This window comes from Onychostoma macrolepis, chromosome 14, assembly GCF_012432095.1.
Source record: "Onychostoma macrolepis isolate SWU-2019 chromosome 14, ASM1243209v1, whole genome shotgun sequence".
Classification (NCBI taxonomy): domain Eukaryota; kingdom Metazoa; phylum Chordata; class Actinopteri; order Cypriniformes; family Cyprinidae; genus Onychostoma; species Onychostoma macrolepis.
Genome location: NC_081168.1, coordinates 17,419,472 through 17,440,371, shown reverse-complemented (window position 1 = coordinate 17,440,371; position 20,900 = coordinate 17,419,472). Strand labels below are relative to the sequence as shown.

The 20,900-nt window shown below is 36.7% G+C and overlaps 2 protein-coding genes across 3 annotated transcripts; one reads left to right on the top strand and one right to left on the bottom strand.

Moving 5' to 3' along the window:
• Positions 1-80: 80 nt before the first annotated feature.
• dctn4 (dynactin 4) lies at positions 81-14,600 on the bottom strand. 2 transcript variants are annotated; one of them, XM_058798436.1, is made up of 14 exons: positions 14,383-14,600; positions 13,678-13,748; positions 13,244-13,422; positions 6,965-7,008; positions 6,742-6,849; positions 6,137-6,157; positions 4,654-4,727; positions 4,397-4,509; positions 4,014-4,123; positions 3,327-3,400; positions 3,173-3,227; positions 2,875-2,982; positions 2,196-2,293; positions 81-956 (listed from the first exon to the last, which is right to left on the bottom strand). In XM_058798436.1, the coding sequence occupies exons 1-14, from the start codon at positions 14,515-14,517 to the stop codon at positions 743-745; spliced, it is 1,404 nt and encodes a 467-aa protein (XP_058654419.1). In that variant the 5' UTR covers positions 14,518-14,600; the 3' UTR covers positions 81-742. The 2 variants fall into 2 exon arrangements, with proteins under 2 accessions (XP_058654419.1, XP_058654420.1); XM_058798437.1 differs by lacking the exon at positions 6,137-6,157 and having other exon boundaries at positions 14,383-14,598.
• Positions 14,601-15,952: 1,352 nt separating this feature from the next.
• Positions 15,953-20,892, top strand: gpx3 (glutathione peroxidase 3). The gene is made up of 5 exons (XM_058797025.1): positions 15,953-16,111; positions 17,451-17,601; positions 17,779-17,896; positions 18,554-18,653; positions 19,203-20,892. The coding sequence occupies exons 1-5, from the start codon at positions 16,028-16,030 to the stop codon at positions 19,416-19,418; spliced, it is 669 nt and encodes a 222-aa protein (XP_058653008.1). The 5' UTR covers positions 15,953-16,027; the 3' UTR covers positions 19,419-20,892.
• Positions 20,893-20,900: the final 8 nt, after the last annotated feature.

The following is a 20,900-nucleotide window of genomic DNA, read 5'->3' as shown; positions in this document are numbered from 1 at the left end:
AAACTAAACAGGGCTACTCTACACAGCATATCTTAACCGCCCTGTTGAACCATTAATAATGACAATAAAACACATCCAGCTCCATCAAGTTTTTCATTTTATTGGATAAGACTGCTCAACCACATTTAAGGCGGTCATATTAGAAACTTCCAGCTACTACCATGAGACAGATAAATAAAGCTGAATGCACTGGTGTTCACCCTCTGATTTAATACAGATAATGGGATAAACAGAGTTGGTTGTCAAACGTGTTTTACATCCAATGACTTTGTCTCACTAATTAGTGCCACAACTGCAAGTAACATTTTGCTTGTCTTACAGCAAATACAAAATATTAAATTAACACAAAAACTAGATAAAGCATTAACCTAATGTGTTTAACACCGAGAAGAACTGGAGTTGGAACCGTGAAATATAACAGTAGATGGATGTCACTGTAATCACATGCATTTAGTTACATCAGCAGGGGGCGCTACAAACAGAGCAAGAAAGATCACTGCGCAAAGCATCTGGCACAAGTGTAGGCTTAGTGTGTGTACTGTTAAGTAACTGCGTTCCTGTAAGTGATGTGTGTGTGTGCCTGATAATATTTACACTCACTTCACCAAGATAACGAATGACTTCATGAGCAAGAGAGAGATTGTGTAAGTGTGTGAGTTTAGTGCCACATGTTGTTTAACTTCTCTGTTTATGCGTCAGAGTGTGTTTACGTTTGTGTGTGTAGCTCATGTGCGTTACGCTCTCAAGTTGCCAGGGGGCCCAAGCTAAGCTCCACATGGTGTGTGAGCCAGATGGCCTCACTGGTGGCTTCTCCCTCCTCAGTGGGTCTGATCGGAGCAGCGAGGTTCCTGAAGTCATGTCGGAGTTTGAAAGCGACCGTGACATCACCCTCCTCCCTCTGCGGAATCACTTTGATGAAGAAGCCGATCTTGTTTGACTTTCTAAAGGCCACCACACTGAAGATACAAGAGGGCAGACTGTTATTCATGAAGGGTAAAAACACAGGAACTGATTACATCAGATGATTAATGCAGACATCCCAAGAAAAATGACTAAATGTAAGGTTCCACAGGGTTGAACAGCATTTATAATAGATTACCACAGAAAATAATTTTGACTTTCACCTCAAAAATAAAGCTTCTACATGCTGTGCGTACGTTTTTACCTTGAAATATCAGTTTCAAAATCATTCTGATAGTACACTGACTTATATGGTGAATGGCTTTGGTTTCTTTTTCACTCTCCCCCTCAAACATCTGTTCTAGGAGTATGTAAGTTTGTTAAGCGGGTATGGAATTCCACAAAAAGGGCGGACAGTTTTACACATGTACAGCCATCCACTGTAATTACAACAGTGATATACTATACTAATTAACTGTAGGGAGCTCAAAAGTTGCATAAATACACAAAACTACATTGATCTTTTAATGCAGTATTCCAACTTCAAAAAGAACGGCTTGGAAAATCCGTCCTATAAAGCTTATATTTGTCAAACCACTTATATTTAACCTTTTAAAACCTTGAGAACACTGACCCAGTTAACTTTGCATTGTAAGTGCCTTAACTCCAACCACAACTACTGATTTTTAACAAAACCCAGGGTAATGCTTTAATATATTTTATTTTTTTAAGAATTTAGTTTGACATGTTTTCTACACTGATTGTGGTAGGAAACTGCAGAATTTCACAGAAAGGATTTAAAAACAGCTATAGTTAAGGCATAGTTTACCCAAAACGTCTGTCAACATTTACTCACCCTTAAGTTGTTTCAAACCTGTAACAACATCTTTCTTCTGCTGAACACACAAGAAGACAATTTGAAGAATGTTGGTAACCAAACAGTTGCTGGTTACCATTGACTAGTATGGAAGTCAGTGGGGACCAGCAACAGGTTGGTTACCAACATTCTTCCGAATATGTTCTTTTGAGTTCAGCAGAAGAAAGAAAAGTCAAACAGTACCTGAAAGTATCATCAAAATACCAAAAGATAATTCAGGAACTGGGGGTTTCACTTAGTGAATGACTGATGTTCAAATTCAAAGCCGATTACATGCAGCCCTACTTATTAATAAATAAATAACCTATTCACAGTCTGTGCCCCTGACTCTGTATTACTGCAATCTCATCTTCTTGGTAATAAATGTGCTAAATTGGTTTATCTGCTTCCAGTATCCATCAGCAGAGGTGGTTCTTACTCTGGGTCATCTTGAAAACCCTGAGGTTCTGCCAGTTCATCATACTCAGCGGCCGCATCTTTCCCTGCCAGAACCAGTTCCTTCGAGGGCACCAGCACCTATTAAACAATAATATTTCATAATAAAACCATGGGGGCACAACGCAAGGCAATGACACACTGCAGCGCAGTGATGGTGAGGCTGTAATGACTATAATTTCCCCTGCAGTGGCCCACTCAAGGAAAACAATGTCTGTCTGGAGACTGAACTGAGTGGTTGTTGTTGAAGAGCCATGCTTCATAAACACAACTGTCCAATTCAATAACCGACCACTGGCCATTATTATAGGACATATACACTTCTTAAAATTCATTTATATCATAATTCATCTGTACTGTTAGAGATATAATAATAATAATAATAATAATAATAATAATAATTCATTTTATTTATGGGCACCTTTCAAGATACTAAAGGACACCTTACAATAATAATAAAAAACAATAACACAATGAACAATAATACGAAAAAGCAATACCCAATAACATAACTAAATCACTCAGGACAAGCTAATCTAAAAAAAAAAAAAAAGTTTTAAGACGTGATTTAAAAATTTATAATAACTATTACGTATGTCATGAGGTAAAGTATTCCAAATCGTCGGAGCAATGTACATATAGGCTCAGCTGTGGCGTTTCACCTTAGCAGTGCTGTTAATGTCATCTGGGTCTCCTTCTTCACAGGTGTACAGAGACACATGGGTGATGTTCTCCACCGGATTGGTCAGGGTCAGCAGAACCTGACTCTCCTGTATTACAACAAAACACTACAATTACTTACAAATGAAAAAAAATTTAAAAAAAAGCCTATAGCTTAAAATATCACCAAGAAGTGTAACCAGACTAGGCCTCAAAATTCAAATAGTCTTGATTTATCCATAATTTATTAAAATAGAACTCAAAATTTTGTTTAAGTGTCCAAGCATTACTCAGACTTGCCTTCATGTGACGCAGGTTTGGAATGGACATGATTCTTACTTCAGGAATGTAGCTCCTGTAAAGAACAACAAAAATCATTGGTTGGTTCATTTCATCAAATACACACTCGAAGAACAACAAATAAGACAATTTAGGTCACAAACACAGGACTTACACTGCCACAAGCTGTATTTTGAACTTTATTGAAGTTGGATTAAATTCTGGTTTGCTCAGATTGTGCTCACATTTCTGCAATTAAAGGATAAGGAACAGCAATTAACAGCACTTTTAAATGGTATTTAACAGTTTTGCAGATTAGCTCAGGAATTTAATACAAATATGAAATCAAAGAGCTTTTAATATATGAACTATATGCATTTGTATTTTGTGTCCATTAATGCTTTTATTTAGCAAGGATGCATTAAATTGATCAAAAGTGACAGTAATGTAACAGAAAAATTTATTTCAAGTTCTTGTGAACTTCCTACTCATCAACCAAAAAAAAACAAAACTGTGATCAAAAAGCACCAAATCAGCATATTAGAATGATTTCTAAAGGGTCACATGACACTGAAGAGGAATGGCTAAAAATTCAGCTTTGCCATCACAGGAATAAATTTAATTTTAAAATACACTAAAATTAATGTTTCACATTATTACTATTAATTTTAAGTTTCATGATTTTAATAAATGCAGCTTTGGTGAACATAAGAGACTCCTTTCAAAAAGTATTTGTAAAATTTTGGTATTTTATATAAAAAATTTAAAAAAACAAGCTGAATGATTTAAGCTCAGTAATTCAACGGCAGCTTCCTGAATGGCTTTCTTCAGAGTGAAAGACGCTGTGGATGTATTTACATACCCTGCAACGCAGAGAGCGTTTCATTAGCAGGTGCTTGTGTCTGGGGTGCAGCTGTGAAGCACCTGCAGGCTGAAAATCAGGCTGTAGCAGCCTCTGGCGAAGAGTCGTTACTGCATTGAAACACAAGTAACATTTAAAATATGCATCATCAAGTCAATAAAGATCTAGTCACAAAATGATTACCTTAGAATAGCAAATGTGGTTCAGTGATATTAATTTCAATTCGTACACATTTAATCCTGAACATGCAACCTCCAAAATCACCCTATGACACATGTGAGTCTATATGGATCAATATGGCTGTGCCTATGATTATTGCAATGGTATCAAGATTTAAATAGTAATTAAGTAGTATTACTGAGTGAAGCAGGGATGAGACCAACCTTCAGGAAGGTTGACAGGGCGAGTGTAATAGTCCTCAGGCAGAGGCTCCACTTCATCCAAAGCCTGTGCTGGCTCTATAGTGATCTCCTTCTGGTCCTCTCCTTCTTTTAATCTTAAAACAATACAATATCATACAGACAAAGTCCAAAATAGTTTAAAATGTGATGCATCAATTATATTGGTACTCAACATAACAATACCTGCCTTAAACACCACAAAGCAGTGGGATGCATTTTTTTTTAAAGGCAATACTTACGAAAGGCCATACAGGGCACTGATTGGGGCTCCAGATCTCTGTCTCTGTAGTCTGGTTCCAAGTCCATACTTCTCCTTTTAGACATAAATAAAGACTACTTAAGTCTATGATAATAAAGAGTTAATCTAGGTTTAAGGTACAGCTCATTATTATTAGATGAATGCTACTGTCTGCTGAAATGGTGCATTTAGTAATAGTTAACACAGTTTAAGCACAAATTTTGTCCAAAAACTTGCTTTCCAAGAAACAGACTGATTGGCTAAATGACTGATTCTGGGTGAAATCTTGTTCTAAATCTATATAATCAAACAGGTCAGTAGCTAAACTTCAAACATCATTAATAAACTCCAAACATAAATACCAGCCATCCAGGGGCCTGTACCATGAAGCCAGATTAGCTGGCTAGCCAGGTAAATTTCGGTTTAGTTTGCATCAATCCTGGGTTTTAGGTACCATGAAAGTGGCTTGGCTTTTAGAGGTGTTCATGACCATAGTAACTTACGCTCCACAGCTAACCTGCTCTGGGGCAGGTTATGTTCTGGTTTAGAGATCTCAAACCGAAATTTGACCAATCAGCTTCAAGCAAAGTGACATGTCTGACGCAATAAAGCCACTCCCCCAGTTTCTCTTACTCCAAATTAAAGGTCGCTACATAGTAAAACATTTTTAAAGATAAAATTGTCTGATTTTTAGAGATGATTTTTTTTTACAATTATTTGATATGGTTTCTGTAATTATTATACCCTTAATTCATTACACAAGCTATCTTAGTTCAATAACTATTTTATTTTAAATTAATATAAACATATCGATAATATGCAATATAAATAAGTTTTAGAATCAATAGCTTTAAACGTGACTACATATGAGCTTATATTAAATATTATCAACTCTATAAACTAACCTTACAACTTTTACTTGCACTTATATGGCAACATGTTTTCTTTAAGTTTCCCTCTTTCATTGAAAGATCGTTTCATCTCATGTAAATGTATTTAAATTCTTCATATTGTTCAATCTTTGCTAGTGAATCGCATTGACTCTCTCACGAGAAGTGAATCACAGTTTCAAGGCATGTGATTGGCTGTTCATTACTGATGTCACAAATTCATGTGCACATGCTCCATTAACTCAGGATCAAGCCAGAGTTGACAGAGAAAGTTGATAATCAGCTTCATGGTATCAACAAAGCCGGATTGGACTGGTTTGGTTTTGTCAACTAAAACTAATCCTGTAACCCTGAGTTTGTTCAGCGACCATCATGGTTCAGGCCCCAGGACTGTCCCATTAAAGATATCGCCTGCCAAATACAAAGATTCGATTGTGCAGGGAAGAATTGCAAGTAGCAATAGTGAAGCTCATGTGATCAGCAAAGTCATTTAGTAACAGATTAGACATGCTAAACTGATGGAAGGATTGCAGGGAAAAGAAAGACCTTCTTAGTGTTTCTGTAAGAATTGTGGGGAAAAAAAATACCACTCACCACCACGTGAATAGTGTGTTGCTGGAGAGGGGTATAAAACCAAAAATATCAGCGTGCACAAGCAAAGAAAAGGAGAGAGACAGAATCAAGTGAAACAAATGCATTCAAGCAAACATTTAAATTGGCAGCACAAGGAAACAAGGATTGCATTAGTGAACAAGACATGCAGCTCAAAGTAACGTCAGTAACCAGTCATGTATCACAGGGTTAGAAATTAACCATTTCAAGCCCTCATTTCTCCAAATACACTTCAGTCCAAAAGTTGGGGATTTTTGGACTTTTTAGGCTGATGTTTTGTAGTCACATTTCAGACCATGAAAGGTTTAGTAAACTTAGCCAGCTTTGAATTAAATTTAAAGTAAAGATGATTTTTGTTTTGTACAAAAAATTAATTTAAATGTATTACATATTTTCACAAATTAAAAAAATATATATATCACAACACAAAATAGCAGTAATTCAGGGTAACTTTTATGTATTTTGACAAGACTCTGCCCAAGTTTAGACTCTAGACAAGACACACCACACCCGTTTAGTGCTTACTAAATGGAAAGTAAATGTTAGGTTAGAAGGGTGTTTCTAAACACAGTGGTGTGAGTGTTTACCGAGAATGCCTGAGGCATGAACGGGCGTCTTCGTGCCAGCTTCTTCCTGTCTCTCTCCAGCTTCTCTCTCTGGGCCAGCTGCTGGTAATACTCAATCAGCTTGTTGATCTATATAGAGATAATAACGGATTTGTCAGATGTAATATTAAAATGTAATAAATTGGAAAAATGTAATATTAATTTAATAAGAGTAAGAGATCTTTTTTTTTTTTTTTAGACATACCCTCTGAGTATGAGGGTTTTCAGGTTCCTGCCATCCTCCACTGGCTAAAATATAAAATTAACAATGTTTACTACAATGCGCATGCAGATTACAATGTTCTAACCAGGTACAAAGTGACAAGTAAAATTTCCTTAATTTCAACATTTCTTTGGTCACTTGATTCTACTTCTGTCATGTTCCAGCCCAGAGTGAAATATAATGGGCACAAAATCCTGATTATTAAAATTCATATTCTGTGATGAGCTACAATTATGACCCTTTCCACAGTATTTCACACGGAGTCAGTAAAATTACAGTAAGTGAATACATCACACAAATTTTTTGTACATTCATAATATGCATAAAATTAACCACATAATAATTATCTTAAACCATTTAAAAATGAAACCAAAATAATCGTTGATTAATAGGACAAATTAACATTAAAATTAGCTGGGATTACTGATGAATCAATACAGACACTGCAGTGTTTCCCCTAGGTTTTCGGCTTTGGGGGAATTAATTTTCAGAATTATAAAATTATAATTAATTTTAATTTTTTTATTAAAATTAAATTTTATTAATCAAAAAGCATGTCTAGCTAATTAAAATCATGAAACGTTAACAATTTAACATTAATTTATTAAAAGTTTAACAAATATTACATGTTTAGGGCCCTATGAAATTATTTATTTTTTCCAACCTTGTTTTGTTACCAAATTCTATGTTTTGCATGTCTAATTATTTGAAAGCATAAATTAAATATGGTAAATTTAAATAGTATTTATTTACAGAGGTATGTGTCACACTTCTCTAGTAAGTTTCGTCTATGTGTGAAGACGCTCCACAGTGTAAATCCGTGAGTGAATGTTCCGAAGTGAAGTAAACTTCAATGGATTTCCCTGTTCAGGGAATAGGAAGCAATGAACACTGTGTAGGGATCATATCAGTCGGAACAGAGTTCATGCACGTAACTCACTTCTAATGAGCAGGTTATCTGAATCAAGTGTGTTAAGAGAGACATGCAAAATATGCAGAGCGGGGGGCGCGAGGACTGGAATTGGGAACCGCTGGGCTACATCATGTCATTCACCAGTGAGAAAACTTTATAGTACAGTTAGTAAAAGTACTACAATACCAGGAAAGAAGATCGGGTTGTTGATGTTTGTCTGCCATTTTCGCTCTGTCTGTAATAGTGTACGTGAACGCACTGATGACAAATCCTGTCTGCGAGAACTGGGTGCGCAGAAGTATGCAAATACATATGTTGACAGGCAGGTAGGAAAGTCTCGATCTCGGATCGAGCGTTTTAATTGGGCGAACATTTCTTGGTCCTATGCCTTCCACAGAATATATAAATACAGATAAATACATTTAAGCCGCATTTACACTGCATGGTTCAAGTGACCCAATTCCGATTTTTTCCACCCATGTGGCACAGATCGGATATGGCCCACGACCGTGTAAGCAGGAAAAAGCCACATGGATTCCGATATTCTCAGATCGGTTTCAGGCCTCATTCATATGTGGAAATAAATCAGATTTGAATCGGATACGTGCATTTGCGCCTGCCGTGTAAGCGGTCAGATCGGATATTCCCCTGTAAATGCGACTCCTATGTCATTGAAAAGTGAGCTTTTTTGAACATTTCGCAGTACGGACATACCTGTAAAAAATTAAACATCTCTAGTTGAGAAGCAGAGTATTAATTTTGTTCGTTTGTGTTACATAAAAGGCGGTCTAACGCTGAAATGTGTTGCTTTTGAAATCACGCTGAGTGCTCGTTCTGTTGTCAGTGACGGCGGCTCGTGCTCAGATGAGCGCTTCAGTCCCGTTCTTTCCATTGAAACCACAAAATAAAATGCACACAAACATGTCCCTGCAAACACAGACGATGACATGCTTAACAATATCTACCACCTGAGTATTATTCCACTCGCAAGCTTTCAGCGGAGCTGCGTACACCACTGTCCTGAAGAATTTGTACTAGGGTATACAATTATTTTGATGTATAGATGTAACTATTGCATTAAAAACGTTTCTATATGAATTCCATGTCAATAAATTAAACTCAATGTACTATTCAAATTGATTTGTGATGTCATATATGCTATTTTTGGCTTGTTTCACCAAGTGCAGTGTAAAATGCACACATCGGATACGGGCCACTTTTAAAAGAAATGTAAGCACGTCGTCCAAAAAATCGGATATAGTCGCAAAATCGGAATTGGTCATCAAGACCTGCAGTGTAAATGCAGCCTTAGTCCACTTAACTTAATGATTGCTATCGGGATGTGAAGAGACTTTCAACCAGCATAACAAAAAATGTTTCTGAAGACAATCACCTATTGCACCTTTAATATTACAATTAAAAACATTGAATGATTACCCCTTAAAAATAAGATTTTAATAATTGCAGTAGTAGCCTATTACATACATTCTACTGAACAATGGTAATGTTGGCTATTTCTGCCACAATGACTTTGAGGTAAACCGAACATTTATTTTGACGGGTTGCCGTGAATACCTTTACATTTCTTTTTTTTTTTTGTGATCAACTTTTTATTTTCTCCAAATCAACAAAACAACATCCACTCAAACAAACAACAGGGAGGGGGGAACAACAGACACACCGTCAACAATTTCAATTTCAATTTGTAGTAAAAAGAACAAAACAGAATTCACAGGAGTTCATAGATTGACAACAATTGGACATTCCCAAAACATGTGGAGAAAAGTACCTGCTGATACAGTGTTACAGATATGACAGTTATAGGTCGATTGCAGTTTCATTTTAAACTGCTTGTAAGGAGTTATATATGCTCTATGGATGACTTTGAAATGGATAAGACGATGAGCCAAGGTTTTAGAAATTGAGATTAGATTAGACCACACCCTCTCCTAGTCGACCGATAAATCAAAATCTGTTAATTCATGATTCCAGATAGATCTAATAGAAAGAGACTTTACAGTGTGATCATTAAGTTTACTATATATTAAAAGATACAGATGGCCGACCAGAGGGTGGTGCGATCCAATCCCACATAGGATGAGAGGAAATAGGGGATGCCCAGGGAACTCCATAGGTCTTGAGAGCAGAACGTAACTGAAACAAGACAAAATATGCTGATGCTGGTAAACAAAACTTATTTCTTAGTTCTTGAAGTGAGCAGAGTCCCTGGTTATCATACAAGTCACCGCATGTGTTTCTGCCCAATGTAGACCAAGAGGGCTGGACAAATGACCGATTTCAACATAAAAAATTTAAGTTGTGCCATAAGGGAGTGTTGTTATAAAATTTGAAAGGTCCTCCCATCAGACATTCCACCCTTTTTTAGAAAAAAAAAAAGTGAAGTCCTTAGATGTAGCATTCTGGATTCTCCAAAGATTGATTACATTAAGTTCAGTGGTAAATTTATTCAATAACTTAAGAGGATGGGTTAGCTGTAGTATCAGGGTGAGATTTATCCAGTGCAGGATTTAAAACAGCATTAAAATCACCACCACTAAAGGACAATCAGTCTGCTCAAGTAATATATTGGAAATATTTGTGAAAAAAGCACTGTCTGCCTCATTCGGGCAGTAAATGGAGACCAGTGCTAACCTGTCATTATGTATTTTACAGCGTATAAAAACAAATCTACCTTCATCATCATCCCCGGTATGTTCAATAGTTAAATGTAACTTCCTATCAACTAAGATAAGCACCCCCTTAGTTTTATTACGAGCACAAGAGAAGGTTGCCAGTTTGTAATACTTTGTGCCACATCGCATTGTTTTAAATGAGACTCTTGTATCAGGGCAGAGGAAATCGATTTACGGTAGGGCTGCACGATATCTCGCATGCGATATTTAATGCACATCTTGTCAGTCAAGCCAGTTCTGTAATCAGCGGTAATTTCCATCACGTGCGTGATTTCACATGGAGCTGCATTTACCACACAGAGCCGTTGTTCACTAACAAGCTGAGCAAATCCACGTTCATTATCAGCGTGGTTTTGCGCAGCTTGTTAGTGCAAATATTCTAATATCCGGGTACGCTTAATAGGAGAATTTAGGCCATTTACATTCAATGATAAGATGTTCAGAACATGCATCGTGTGCTCGCAATGCCAAGATTCTGTCTAAGTGAAGAGAAACAAAAGCAATGCCATACTGCCAGTGACATGTAAACATTAGTATGTATCCTGGATACCAATCCACCTAGATGCATAGTCCTTTTAAAAGAAAAGCAAAATAAATAAAAGTATTGATGTCTGTTGAAGGGCATAGAAAAAAAAAACAAGAACAAGGAACAACAAACAACTGTGTATAAAACCAAAGCAGACCGCACATTACCGAGAGTGTAGGTCTGCATAAATAACAGAAACAAATGTTGATGCGTGACCAGTCCACTTCAATGCAAGACATGTCCCCAAAAGGCCCACTGAGCCAAAAGCGTAGTGATTGAACCTGCTCTCCATCAGCCCGAAGAATAATAATAATTATAATAATAAAGAAAAATAAAGAAAAGAAATCATTATTATTTACTAATCAGCGGAGGAACGTACAGGGCAGGGGCAAGATTCCAAAAAGAAATTAACAAGTGTCCATGGCCACCTTGTTATTGTCCTCTTCAGGGCAGATAGGATCACCACAGACCTCATCGTTAGTTTTCCCTCGTTGAGCTGAGAGGATGGAGACAGTAGCCGACGCCTTCCCGCTGCTTTGTAGCGCTGCAGAATACGTCTTTAGTGACAGTGAAGTAACAGAATCCTCGGCCTTTTGAGGAGAGTCGAACATCATCTGCTCACCTTTGTGCCGCAGTTTGATTACCGCCGGATAGGTGAGGAAGGGCTGGAGACCAAGTGCTCTCATCTTCTTCAAGACTAGATTAAAGCTCTTTCTCTTGGTAGTTGTGGCTGGACTAAAGTCGGGAAAAAATAGTAGCGTGTCCTGCGTATATTTCACCGGATATGCCTGCCGAGCACCCTTCAGGATTGCTGATCTGTCATGCCATCTTAGTACACGGAAGATGAGAGTACACGGCCGATCAGAGTTTTTCCTTCCGTCATACACACGATGGGCCCGGTCAATCTCGATGTCACGGCACTTCAGGGAAGGGATCCACTTGGAAAGATTAGCTCTGAGGAAGCCAGCTGCATCGGAGCCTTCCGCCCCCTCCGGCAACCCCACCAGTCGTACGTTATTTCTCCTGCTCCTATCCTCAATAGCCGTCATTTTTTCGGTGAGTTGCTCCAGCTGATTTCTTAAGTTTGTGACTGTCCTCCTATCCTCACGTGCAGCTGCTTGAATTGAATCAACCCGGTCACGATTGCTAGCTTTTCAACTTCTGCTTTTAGCTCTTTTACAGAATCGTTGGTCGTTTGTATATCCAAATGTAGATCACGGAGTGCTGGGGTCAGTACAGAGTCTATCGCTTCTATTACAGTCGAAGCCGCTACCGAACCGCGAGTACTTTGTTGCTCTTTAAGCACTAGCTTGATACCGTTAGCTATAGTAGCGTTGAGACCCTCTCTGGAGATGGTGGAATCTTTTAATTTTTTCTTTATTGGCGATTGTCCACTCTCTCTTTTCCAGCTGCCCTTGACTGATGGGGTACTCATAGTGAGCTAAATAAAGAGTGGTTCAAAATTTACTGACAAGATATATACAATTTCTGACAAAGTGAGCAGAGCGAAGGACTATGCGTGCATTGCCGCCGAAGGGTCACGTCATTCTCCTAATACCGTTACATTTCTGTGTGAATATGATATGATGAGGATAGTTTTACTCAAATGAAACGGTCAAATGCTCAGGAAGTGACTCTGAGCAGTTCTGGAGATGCTAATGTCCTCATTAGTGAGGCGGCAGATGCTAATATCACCAAAAGCGTCACGCACGCTTCAGTACAAGTAGTAAACAAAACCACGCTCCACGCCATTCATAACACAGAGACACGCAGAATTCATATTTAAATAGTCTTTTTGTGGCTTAATATTTACAAATACGAGTGGGAGTGTGCTCACTTGCGTGTGCGTGTATAACGGGGCTGAACTCCGCTGTGCGCGATACAGAGAGCGCGACCATGTAACGTAGAGACAGAAATGACATGCCGTCATGTAAATAAGATAAATAACATAAGGCTATTTAGTTTTTTTAATAAAAGAACAAGGTATAGACCTGTTCTATAGGAAACGTTACTTTAAATTACTTCTGTTGTGATCTGGCACTATAGAGAAAATATAGCCCCCCTAATATAATTGCAGGGGAAATACTGCACTGGTACATATATCCACATCAGGAAGTGCCAGGACTCACCCACAGATTTGTCAGCCATGCCTACATCTCTTGAGGTCCAGCGACAAAATCCACAGGCCAGGTAGTAGGCCTTCTTCATTGTGGTTTTGGTTGGGTCATCAGGCAGTGGTGCTGGGATGTTGGTGGCCCGTGTGGAGAGGGTGTGCATACAGCATGGACAGTCAAAGCAATTGGCACACCTGAAACCAGTGGATCACAAAGCATTCAACAGCATTATGAGGAAACGCAATCCAAGTGGCCTGATATAATATTATCAGTCAGTTTATTAAATAAATGTAAAAAGTGCAGCAAGTTTTGATGTCAAAACTTATAAATATGGCAAGCATGTAATTAGTTAATGATAAATGCCAAAGCACAGATGATGTTAGATGATTGAGATTATTGCCATTATTAATTCACAAGCCTGTCAGATATTTAGCACATATGTGGTTTACCTATTCTTCTTGAGCTTGGCCTCAGCTGACGGCATGTTCTCCAGACAGCTGGGACAGAAATGGGAATCGACCTACATAACAAGCATAAAAAAAATTAAAAAAACACTATAAGACAAAGCAAATGTGTTTTTGCTCAAGGAAATTGTATAGCATGTATTGGAAAACTACAGAAAGGCTAAATGGAACTTAATCATTGTGCCGGAGATAAAACTCACACATTAAGTAAAAATAAATAAATAAACAATAACAAAAATAGCCCAAGCTGTCTGTAACGTTACAGGGTGTGGTAACGTTAATGTTTATGCCTTCCAAATAACACGAATGGCTGCTGCAAGCATTAAGACACTGAATTTAGAACCTCATTCTTTTTTATTTTAATGTATCTATGCACATAATGGAAACGAACGAACAGCAGATATTTCATTTCATTCAGAATTCTTCTAACGTTACTAGCTTTTAGCTTGTCACATCCCTAAAAAAAAAGTGGGTGGTGCAGAAGTTAACTGACTGGTTACACAGCCAATTGGATAGCTCTGTTGCCGTATAATTTTTGACAGAATGATAAACTAGCCAATCACAGAACCAGAATTCGTTCCACTTAGACTGATAGGTGGGAACAATACTGTCATCAGTAGCCTGTTAGCTCGCTCTTAGCATGGCTAACATCCGTTGTATCAACTAAATATCACACCCCGCGTTACTTACTTCATGTGACACGCATTCCAGAGATCGCAGCTCACTGCAATATCGGCAAAAATACAGCTGAGAGAGCGAAACTCGAATCTTTTTCTCGCCTCGGACGAGATAAAGCACTTTCTCTGGCTGCAGCAGCGTCGCCATTTCTGACTGAGGTCCTGCTGCCTAGTACGTAACGATCATGCGTCATCATACGTGATCGCCGTCTTTCCGCTTTTGTGTCAATAGCGCCCCTGCTGTTCATACACTTCTTCTTCTTTTAACGGCGGTTGGCATCCTGTTCGTACACAAACATGTTGTGGATATCTTATACCTGTGGCTTCTCTTTTGTCCTCATCACGTTTATCATTATTCTTACACAACCAAAACATTTTTTGTATGTCCTTTTGTTTGTATTTTTATCCATTGCCTCTCTCAGTCAAGTCATAATGTGTTTGAGCTATGTTTTATGCCACAAAAATTAACATCTTAGAAGAAACTACTTATACAGAATATAAAGTTAAGTCAGTGTTGTGCAAAAGAGCCATCAACCAACTAAGTAATTTGTTCTGCAAACACTGTAATAGTTGAATCAAACATGGAGGCAGGCACCTGTTTCTGTCGACATAGCAGCTGCACTGCAACCCCTTTGATTATTCATGTTTAACATAATGAAATGTTTAATATCTAATTTTTCCAAAATATTTATTCTGAACATAATGTGCTTGATTTTGCACAGCTCTTTATGTATCATTTGCACCATTGTTTCTATCATATCGTAGTAAAAATAACAATTAGCCCTGGGCCTATATACAGTATAAATATATAAGACCAAGTTTAAAATGCTGCATAAGATAAAAGCACCCATAATTGTGTCCAACGTGTATTTGAGAAAAACATTTATTTCATAATGATATTTCCCCCCATTTTAAATTCTTATTATCCAATGAAAGGTTAGATTTTTGTGATTTTTTTTATAAAAGATCAAAAGGATTAACAATGCAGATTAATTTTCACAGCCTTCTTTGATCATATTTACCAAGGGTGCCGATATTTTTGGCCATGACTGTATTAAAAAAAAAAGAAAAAAAGAAAAGGAAGCCGGAGTAAAATGCAAAACTGGGACTTCATTGCTTTAGTTGGAGGTCACTTTAAGAATTATGGGTCTGTGAAGAGGGACCTACAATAATCAAGGATTAAGTCGAGGTGAGTCAAAATAAATTGTAATTTTTCTTCATTGTGTTGTAAGAGAAAAGCAATAATGAGTTTTACAGTTATTCCCTTGCTCAAATTTTTTGTATGCATGTGAAAGGACTTCCTGCACTTTTTGTGATATCAGTGTTGCAAACGAGATTTTGAAAGACCAGTGACAAAAATAACTCGACTGTTTCACCACTATCAACCAACAACAGATTGGTGGGTTTTTAGCATCACATTACAATAATCATTTTAATCAAATGACAAATATGTTCATTGCAAACTAGATTACAACAAAATCTTAGTTTAGAGCTGTAATAAACAGGCCATGGCTGTATTCACTATGTCAATATGTGGGATGAGGCTGGATATTATTGGCTAGTCTGCGTCACTCTCCTCCAGTGTTTTTCATCTCCAGCTCAGCCACGCTTCATTCAGACGACACACAGACACCCTGCAGGGGCCACACGTCACCCTCATGGGGAACCAGAAGAATCCCTGGATCTCTGCTCTGGTCTTGGTGGGTCTTCTACACAAAGTTAGTGGACTATCCAATATCCAGGTAAGATGTTATTGTATATACTTATTATACAGTTTTTAGGTATTTTGGTAATACTGGATTGCTCATTTGGATAAAACTTTAAACCAGGAATAAAGAACAAGGGAATAAGGATAATAATGCACATTTTTATTTATTTAAAGTAAAGGCATTGCTTGTTATTAAAGCAATAGGCTGAGTAAACAACATCCATGTATTTATGTGTTACACTGAAGCTTAAAAGTAAATAATGGAACAAATTGGTATGAAATATCAAATGATCTCATATAATCTTTGTGCTAAAGCGTGTTTTTAACACAATGCAGTAAGGATGTTGAGGTTATAGCTCATAAATCAGTGTGATTTGATTGTGCGCACTGTTTTCACCATCCGGTAACAGGTGCAGTGGGTTGCCACAGTAACTGAGGCAGAAAATAATTAAATAAATGGACAGAATAAATACAAGAATCATGTTCAGTTCTTACGTCCAGGGTTATATATAGTGAAATAACAGAATGCTTTATAACCATTTTTTTTAAAGCACTTCAAATACCAAACAGCAAAAGTCAAGTAAAGGTAAATATTTGCTTTGCCTGGTCAGGGTATTATAACTCCACTACTACAGCTTCAAGGTGATATAACCCTAAAACATTTTCTATTCTGAGAAACAGAACTATTATATGATAATAAGAATTAAGATTATATGATATAACAGTTTTGTTCTTTTTTTTTTCTTGCATATTAAACACATCCAGTTTTCTTGAAAATTAGCTTGTTCAGTGATAAAGAGCGTGCCTGGGGTTTCACAATTTTGAGTGAGAATACAAAGGTCACTGCAATGTTTAAATATTCATTTTATTTAATGTGTACTACCATTCAAAAGTTTAAGTTTGGTAGAATTTTTTTTATGTTTTTGAAAAAAGTCTCTTATGCTCGCCAAGGCTGCTTATTTGATGAAAAATAATGGTAATATTGTGAAATATTTAAAATAACTTTTCTGTTTTAATATGTTTTGTATTTTATTATTTATTGTTCCAATCTTCAATGTCATATGATTCTTCAGAAATCATTCTAATATGCTGAAGAAAGATTTTTTGAAAATATTTTTGTGAAAACCATGATACATTTCAGGGTGCTTTGAGAAATAGAAAGTTCTAAAGAACAATTTATTTGAAATAAGCGTATTTTGTAACATTGTAAACATCTGATCAACTTTATGTGCCCTTGCTGAATAAAAAAAGCTTGTTTGTTTTTTTTAAGTATATCTTACCGCCCAAAACTTTTGAATGGTATTTTTTCATGTGCATGTTCATTTTTCATAATTGTGGTACAGCTAGCGTTCTTTTACGTTTGTCTGTCTCAGGTCTGTAACCCAGCTGTAAGTGACACTATACACAACTATGGTGTGAAAACCCTAAATGGGACCCAGTACATCCCATTCTCCCATTATGCTGGAAGGCATGTCCTCATTGTCAATGTGGCCACCTACTGAGGACTCACCTTCCAGTATGTGGGTAAGTGTGCAAATGATTTCACTTAACACAAATATTAGTATATACAAACATTACTTATGTTTGCAAATTAATATGTGCAAATATATATTTTACACCTCATGACAACAAAGCTTGAAGAGCACATATGAAACCTGTTCATGATAACTGTATTGACTATGAGTTTTAAATGCTATTTAGAATTGAATGCACTGCAACAGGAGCTCCGAGATGTTGGATTCACCATCCTCGGGTTTCCATGCAACCAATTTGGGATGCAAGAGCCTGGAGAAAATAATGAAATTCTTTCAACATTAAAGTGAGTTCATGTTACTCTTTGAAAATAGAGACATTTAATTGTGAGGATGAAACCAGTGTTATTGTTTACTAAAACTATTATAAATCGGTTTTGTTAATAAGAGATATGTAGATGAAAATTATTTGTATACTTAAAACTTTAATTAATTTTAATTACTAAAACTAAATTAAAACGGTATATATATATATATATATATATATATATATATATAACAAATAATAAAATGACAAAAGCTGAAAATATAAAATTAAATCTTAATAAAATATGAAATACTACTAGCCTATAAATACTATATAAAACCAGTGGATTACACAAACAAGAGTGTGCAGTTTTAAAAACTTATTCTGCAAGACATCCAAAAGATAAATGACAAGTTTTAATCAGAGAAAACAGTCTTTAAGGAAAAAAGACCGAAGGTTTCTTTAACCTTGAGGTTACTAGCCATCGCTCATGAGCCAAAACTACCTGAGCATCAGACAGTGTGCAATTAGCTTGTCTTTCTCATCCATCATCCCCTTTAAATTACTGCACATATCATATATCTTGAACCTAAAGGCTCTTTTCTGGAGTGATATCTGAAGCCATGACTCTCTAAAGTCTATTTGTTTTCCTTATAGACAGACCCTTGATGAAACAGATTTCTCCTTGTCTTCACAGGTATGTCCGTCCAGGCAATGGATTTGTTCCAAATTTCCAGTTATTTGAGAAGGTGGATGTGAATGGAGTCAATGAACACGCTCTTTTCACATTTTTAAAGGTTGGTCACTGCTTAATAAAGCATTTTTAAATCTGTATTTGCTTGCAACACCTTATGCAAGAAAAGCCTATTTCACGAAATTTAAACCTGTTTACCCATTTTGGAAGAGGCTACATAGAGGCCCCAAAAAGCATTAAGATAGAAATCAATTAATACAATAGAAAATATAAAGTTATATCAAACCAAAAAAATGTGAAAAAAAACAGAATAACTATCGTTCTATCTTAGCTTGAGAAGTGCACTTTATGTTCACTTTTTGAAGAAGTAAAAAAAAAAATATATATATATATATATATATATATATATATATATATACTGATTATTTGGGTACAAGAAAATAATACTCCAGTCTTTCTATTTTAAAATTCCATGTTAATTCCATTCTTATTTTCGTATTTTGCAATTACACTCCAAATACATTTGGGGACTACTTTTCTCTATCTGAGATCTGTTGTGTCAAGTAAACTGCAGTGGAAATGTTCCTTGAATGTTATCAATGCCAATGAAGAACCTTTCTTTAAAGAGTGAAGAAGGCTCTTTCTCTTTCAGAATGCCTGCCCACCTGTGGGAGACAGCTTCGGTAACCCCACCAACAGATTGTTTTGGGAACCTCTCAAAATCAACGACATCAAGTGGAACTTTGAGAAGTTTCTGGTGGGTCCAGACGGCAGACCTGTAATGAGGTGGTTTCCCAGAGTGAACGTATCTGAAGTTAGGGCAGATATCTTAAAATACTTCCGTCAGCTTGTTCAAAAGGCTGATTAACTTTAAAACAGTGGATTTAATTGCACATTCATCTCTCTCTCCAGCATAAAATGTAAAAATAGTCAAAACAGGGTTTCTGCAGGTTTTATGAAGGGAAATTTAACACAGTTTAAAAACAGTTAAAGTAAATGTAAAGTATAAATGGAGTGAAAGCGATAAGTCAATGTTTTCGAAATCTTAATGTCTAGGGAGCCTCAGTATTTCTTGTTTTCCCGTGCAAATGTCTAAAGATGTCTTAAGAGTCTTAAAACAGGGTGTATAGAAAAGCGAAAAGATAAATTGATCGGCTCAGAAAAATCTACTTAAGTCAAGTCTTCATACTCTATTGACAGATATTTGTTCTTGTTTCACATTAACTCACTTCATTTTGTTCAATTTCTCAGAAAACAAGACTTCACTTCTCAAGTAAATGTATCTTTATTTTAAGGATGTTTAGAAATTTGTACTGGAAAAAAAGACAAAAATGGTGAGGAAGATAATCTTGTTTTGTTTTTTTCCTCAGGTGCATGCAATGTTTAATGCCATTATTTTATGAATTTAACACTTTCTACTCTCATTTAAGAATTCACAAATTCCTTAATTTGTAGAAGGCCGAATAAAGACTTTTTAAGACCTGCAGAAACCCTGTAAAAGCAAGATTACATGTGGCAAAGTTAAAAATTGTAAACCTTTGTGAATTGGATTATTGTTACAAGAATTTGAACAGTATGAAATTGAAGTAAAGGGATTCTCAGAGGCTGTCAATGGGTCGGTTTGGAGACTGGCATGTTGATGACGGGAAGGCTTGAAAACAGACACACTGTGGTGCCCGACCTGAGGTCGAGGGCCAGCGGGCAGCTCTTTAGTGCATTCAGGCTGCTCTGCTGTTGCTTTTCGATCATGTCTCATCTCCTAAACAATCCTTTGAACTTGCTGCTGCCTCTGTGGACATTCAGTAAATAAAGACCGAAATGCAAGAAACAAAATGTTTCCTTCTGGTTATTGCGTGTCAGGGTGATATGGTGACTCTCACAAAATAACATTTGGAGGTTTAGACAGTTAGAATATATTTATTATACTAATCAATTACAAAAGTTTCACATGAGGTCTGCTTTCACCCACTGGAGAAAAAGAGTCATTCCAAAAAGCACAAAACTGCCAACCAGTAATTGATGGAAACGAGTAAATGAAGCACACATCTCAGAGTGCAATCCAGCTCAAAGACATTTCAACTTGAAAACACTAATCTTAACTCGTTCTGTTCATTAAATTCAACCACATGTCCATAAAATAAATGCCTACCTATTTTTTTTTGGACATTTACATGACATATCACACCGTTTCAAAGCAAATGAGCTGCTCGCCATTGGGAATATTTTGTGAGCATACAAACCGTTTTGCGTTTGGTTCAAACCATTGGTCAGTAAGGTTGGAGACACTGCACACATGCGGAAAAACAGCCTTTGTGATGGCAGATGACCGTAAAAACAAAGGATATGATTC